The following is a 6022-nucleotide window of genomic DNA, read 5'->3' on the forward strand; positions in this document are numbered from 1 at the left end:
AAAACCATAGTAAAATTGATAATCAAACTAATAAAGCTTAACCAAACTTTCAGATCGGAAAAGATATTCAATTCAACTAACAAATCATTCAAAAAAGAAAAAGTTTGTCACACCTAAACAGAGAAAATCATAATTCCAATCCAGCAAACAAAAATAACACTCCATTCATATGTTCGTCATGTAGTTCTTCTACCTGAGCAACCGAATAATAGTATCGTCATGAAATATTTCGTTTAGATCAGAGCAGTAGCGAGCTTCTGCAGGGTCCTTGATGAAGACGAATGAAGGGGTGAGTGCTGAGGAGAAATTTTACAAGAGATTCATTTGACAAATTCACTAGACTCTACACCTAGCATCTCAAGTTTGCAGGAGAAACGTATTATCCCTAAAAGAATCTACAATTAAAACTTCTAGATTGGATTCATAAGGTTTTGACATGATAAAAGAAAAGTACAATATGCAATCTGCAAAATAAAGCATCTAAAGTTTTACATAACCAACTAAGAAATAAAACATCTAAATTTTTGCATAACCAACTAAACTTCATTTGCACTTTTCAAATGTTCTTCTTCCCCATGTGTCAAGCTCTTCACTTGTATGTTGGCTCCTAATTCTCTTTCTTTGTCTGATGCTAACCTTTAGCAACACCAGGTTGTTCAAATTATTCATGGTGAACTTGATGGCCTGCAAAAAAAAAAAAGCTCAGGTAAAAGACAAAGTTTTAGACATGAAAATAATCTAAACTTCAAAACTGCACCACAAGCCCGGACTACAGGAAGCAAGACAGTGATCAATGATTCCCAAGCATTGATAAATTCAAATTTCAGCATCCAGAAACAAAAGTCACATTTGATTGGAACTTGATGCAAAATGCAATGAAAACTAACAGGTCGTGCAAAGCATAGGAAAATGGTTACATACGGATTTCCTTCTTCATCTTGTTCTTGTTATCCTTATCCTTAATGTCACTAGGGAGTGGCAAGAGACTCTCTGTATACACAATAATGGGTTCACGTCTCGGAAGCTGACAACACAGATCTTTAAAATGCTTGAGCAGGTCTCCTCTCACATTATATATGAAGTACCCTGTTTTACCACATGAAGTATAACCTCTTCCAATAATATCCTTATTACTAGATAAGCACAGAGGCCGGAAGTACTTGCAAGGAATCTGATAGAGAGTCCAAGATGAGTGCACTTTATATTCTTTCATCACCCATATGTCAGTGTTATAGCAATCATCCTTGCAAGAATACAAGGATAGGCAGCCTCCGAGTAGGGCAAGACATGTATAAGAGCTTGACAGTTGTTCCGGCGCAGATATAGTTGAAAAAGTCATTTCCACGAGATCAAAGATAATAATAGCATCCCTGTAATCTTTAAGATCGAAAGGCACCCAATGAACAGCGCCATTAAAGAACAACCCACCAGAATGCCAGCAAAGAAAACCCAAGCGATTGGGGACAGCAGCATCAAGATTAATCCATGAATTGGTTCTCAAGGAAAAGCAATCCAAATGATATTGTAATTCGCAATCGCACCAAGCTACAAGAAGTAAGTAATCATCCTGTGATGCATCATAACCAAATCCATGCAGATACACACCGTAGGCAATCCTGCCATAGACAGGGGACTTACTACGATGAACAATATGAGAGTAGGATATTCTTTTGCTGGATCCAGTGAGTGGGTTCCATACCACAAGAAAATGTGGGTCTCGATGGAAGAGAATAAAGCCTCTGCAGGATCCTACGACCAAAAAAACAGAAGGTGGTTTCTTTCGGAAAGGGGGACACACCTCTTTTTGTGATGCATCATTGTCGTCTAAGTAGACCAAGTCAGCCATAGTGTCGTTTTTCATGAAGAAGCATGCGTTGGTGGCAGCGGGAGAATGGTGAAAATGCAATTCCGCAAAGTCACGATTAGAAATTAGAGAGCACCAGAGCTTGGAAACGCACCTGAGGCGAGCGAGATGTCTGATCGGCACCCGCAGAAGGATTATGTGAATCAGGTCAAGAGGGAGGATGTGGTGAATGCTCTTGCTCTTGCCATTCTGATGCTTCTTTTCCATGCTTGATTCCTCTTTTGCTTTGTTCACCGTGTGCTTCAGCTTCTTCTTCTTATCCATCCTTGGATTGCTGAGCTTTTCGCAATTCATATACCAATTTTTAATTTTTACCGGAAGAAAGGTTTGTTTTAGTTACCACATAAGTGCGGTAACCAATTGAAATCTGTGTTTAAAAGAATATTTAGGATTTTATTTATAATATGTTAGGTTAAGAAGATTTAAATTTAAAATTTTGAATTTTAATTTGGTTATTCTAATTTTTTAAAATTTTTTAAATTAAAAAAATAATAAATATATTTAATTGTGTCTGTTTTAGTTTTTTTAAATTAATATTTAAAAAAATTAAATAAATAACAATATTTAGTTATATTATTCTAAATTTTACAAAAATAAAATATATAAATTCTATTTTTAAGGATTCATTTTGAAAAGGGTATAAAATAGTAAAGTTAAATTTATTTAGTATTCTTATTTAGTTCATTAACAAATCACTCTAAATTAAACTTTTTAATTCAATATATTTTGGTTCATCCTTAAACGTTCCTTGTTAAGTATGGAGTGCTGCACACCTTGTGAATTCGTAAATCTGAACTCTTCATTTATTATATTTTATTTGAATGGTCTGAATTTAAAAAGGTAACATGTTAATCAGGTTAATCATTTTTTGATAAGTTTTAGATTTTTTTTGTAAGTCTCAGATATTGGGCTGAAGTTCAAAATAAAAAAAATAGTATATAAATATTAAAAACAAATGTCTGTCAAAAAAATTATTGGACTTTAGAATTAAAATAAATAATACATAAAAAATAAGTTAAAAATTCATGTACTAAATCTAGAAAAAAAGATATATTAGAATCTTAAAAAAAATAATATTAAATATATATTATGTGAAATTTAAATAAATTTTGTTTTGTGTGAAATAAAATTATAATATTAAATATAAACACAATGCTAAAAAATTTTGTGTTATATATATATATATATATATATATATTATGTATATAATATTAAAATTTAAATAAATTTTGTTTTATGTGAAATAAAATTATAATATTAAATATAAACACAATGATAAAAAATTTTGTGTTATATAGATATAATTTTATTTTGTGAGAAACAAAATTAAAACATTAAATATAAACAGAATGATGAAAGATTTTATATTATACTAATTTAATTAAAAAAACATATATACAACGTAAAAAGCAAACAAACATATAATAATTTTATTTTGTGCGAAACAAAAATTTATATAAGTTTTTATTAACAATTTTTTTATTGAAATATGTCATTTTACTATATTTATAATATATTATTTGGGATAATTATATTATTTTAGTTAATATATATTATTTAAAAAAATATTTAAAATTTATTATTTTGTATTAAGAATATTATTAAAAATATATTATTAGTTTTTCTTAAAATAATACTTTTTTTTCTTTGGTTCAAATACTATGACAATAAATTTTTTTTACGTAACTGCGTCTACTCAATAAATATTATATTCATTTATTTCTATATTGTATGTAAAATAAATAATTAATGTTTAAAAAAGTTAATAAAAAAAAGTATTCTTTTTTTTTACCAACTTTTAGGTGAATATAGAGACTATGTCATTTGAACTATAACTCGTTGGCAAAGAAAAAAATACTCTTAATTATATATTAAATAAAATAATTATTTATTAGGCTCATTCTTAAAAATTTTTCTTAGTTTTATATATGTAATATTTTATACCAATTAGCTTCAAAATTTAATTATTTTTTGAATAAATTAATAAAAATAATACAAATAATTGTTTAAATATAATTATATTTTAATTTTTCATTCTATTACGTACACGTTGAGGATAATTTGAAATAAAAGATAATGGACTTGTTGTAACTGTCATGTATTTTGTGCTTTTATTGCGTTGTCATCTGAGAATCATGGCGCCTTCATGGAGACCGGGTTCTTCTACAGAATCAGTTTTACGTTTGGAGTTAACCAACCAGCAGCGACGACAGACAGCGTCTTCCTTTTCTATGGCAGCAATTTTTTGGACTTTGAAGGTCCATTTATGGTAGATGTGGAATGGGGTGGGTTCAAGAGCATCAAAATCTATGGCTAGACAGAACAATAGTGGCCTGCTAGCAAACAAAACAGTAAAAATGCTTGAAGACATCACATCAACACGGAGGAAGTCGATCAAATTTTTCTGAGTACTTTTCTGGTATAAAGATAGTCATGTGTTAAACGAGCAAATTAGTTTTTTTTGTTAGTGCCGGTTTGTTTGTTCAGTCCATGACAAAAAAAATAACAATAATAAATAAATTTAATTTACCTAATTACTTTTGATAGCAGGTTAACTTTTAAAGAGTGCTACACTCCCTACTTTGTCTAAAGTGCACTAGCTTTTGCCATATATTTTTCACTCTTAAATTCTAATTATTTATTCAATATTTTCTACTTTTATCTTTCACAAAAAAAATACTGTGCAATTAACATTAAAATATTTATACTATAATAAATTAATCAAATAAAAATATTCGAATAAACAATTTTTTTAACCAATTCCTGAACAACCATAGTTTATTTTCTCTCCTTTTTTTTTGTTTTTTTAAAAGTCTTTTGTTTTAGCATATTTTGTAATAAAAAATTATATTACATTTTTCATTTTAAATTTTTGTGGTTTAATATACAAGGTGATTAAGTATTAATTTATTTTTGTCTAAGTCAGCCATAATTTACTAGAGAACAAATTAAAACCAACTGTGTTAACAGCATGATTAAAAAGAAAAGTGTATATTTTGTGTATATAATTGATAAAATAAAATATCTTTAAGTTTTACATAAATAATTTTACTTGTACATTCACTATCTCGTCTTTAGTCATTAAACAGCCAAATAAAAAAAATATGGAAGCAAGCAAATTAAATAATCTTCTTTATTATGATACTTAGATTTAGATAGAGCTCTAGAAAAAACAGGAAAAATAATAAGAGACACAAGACTTATATTAGTGTCCACAACATAGTTTACAATATAGAATTTGTAACAATTTTAAAAGTTGTAAAAGTATATACTCAAGATAGTTAAATTTTTATATTTTATGTGCACATATTTGAGCCCTAAATACACAATTGAAAACCTACATCATAAAAAAATTTATTACATTTAAAAATTAATATTGTAGAGAATATATAAAAATTGACAATTTCATCCAAATATTTTGTCATTATTGTAACATCGTTACTATCAAAATGTCACGCTTCCGATTGCGTCACTCTGATAACAAGAAGTATTACGACGACTTCCGTATACATAATAATAAAATAGGAGTCTTTGACTCGAAACTGTATCGCTGTTTTCTTTAAAAATACGGAAATGCTTTTTCATGAAAACAAACAAGCATATACATATATACAAAACTTCTTACTCAAGCAACTTACAAATATTATATATATATATATATATATATATATATATATATATATATACATGTCATTACAGTCACGAATCATATCCCTCTTACAAGAATTTAGTAATAAAGACGAGGAAAATCTATTACATATGAATACAAACAAAAACAACATATCTAAGTACTTAGCAAAAACTCCGCAAGTTTATTCGCCCGTCCTGAAAAGATAAAATTGTAGGGAGTGACAACCTAATCACATAGTCTTACACTCTTACCACGGATTTTCAGAATTGTCATAAGAAGATATTTAGAAAGAAAACTGTTTTCAAGTACAGTGCTCATTGCTTGTCATATGAAACTTTTGAAAATCAACTATTAACTTGCAAAAATCCAAAACTTTTTTTAAGAAATCAGTTAATTATCCAAAATTCAAAGCCTTTCTTTTCTTAGAAGAAGATTTTAAAAGTTTCGTAAACTGTATGAATGACCAACCTATTCAAGCATAGGTTCATTAAGTTTATGCTAAACTAGCTTGATTTTTCATACTTAAC

General features: G+C 28.2%; 1 protein-coding gene across 3 annotated transcripts; it reads right to left on the minus strand.

Annotated features, from left to right (window-relative positions):
* Positions 1-396: 396 nt before the first annotated feature.
* On the minus strand, positions 397-2213 carry LOC112744757 (F-box protein CPR1-like). Of its 3 annotated transcripts, none has more exons than XR_011880643.1 (2): positions 1959-2213; positions 397-684 (listed from the first exon to the last, which is right to left on the minus strand). XR_011880643.1 is itself a non-coding variant. In XM_072233996.1 (2 exons), the coding sequence occupies exons 1-2, from the start codon at positions 2156-2158 to the stop codon at positions 662-664; spliced, it is 1260 nt and encodes a 419-aa protein (XP_072090097.1). In that variant the 5' UTR covers positions 2159-2187; the 3' UTR covers positions 397-661. The 3 variants fall into 3 exon arrangements, 2 of the variants coding, with proteins under 2 accessions (XP_072090097.1, XP_072090098.1); XM_072233996.1 differs by having other exon boundaries at positions 922-2187; XM_072233997.1 differs by having other exon boundaries at positions 888-2187.
* Between the last annotated feature and the right edge of the window lie 3809 nt (positions 2214-6022).

Source organism: Arachis hypogaea, chromosome 4 (assembly GCF_003086295.3).
Source record: "Arachis hypogaea cultivar Tifrunner chromosome 4, arahy.Tifrunner.gnm2.J5K5, whole genome shotgun sequence".
In the NCBI taxonomy this organism is placed as follows: domain Eukaryota; kingdom Viridiplantae; phylum Streptophyta; class Magnoliopsida; order Fabales; family Fabaceae; genus Arachis; species Arachis hypogaea.

What these genes read in the sequence shown, in the direction of transcription:
- LOC112744757 (XM_072233996.1), bottom strand. Translation starts at nt 2,158, where the DNA reads ATGAATTGCGAAAAGCTCAGCAATCCAAGGATGGATAAGAAGAAGAAG. An exon ending in CAAGATGAAGAAGGAAATCC is followed by an intron (nt 685 to 921) that starts GTATGTAACCAT and finishes TTTTTTTTGCAG; the next exon opens with GCCATCAAGTTCACCATGAA.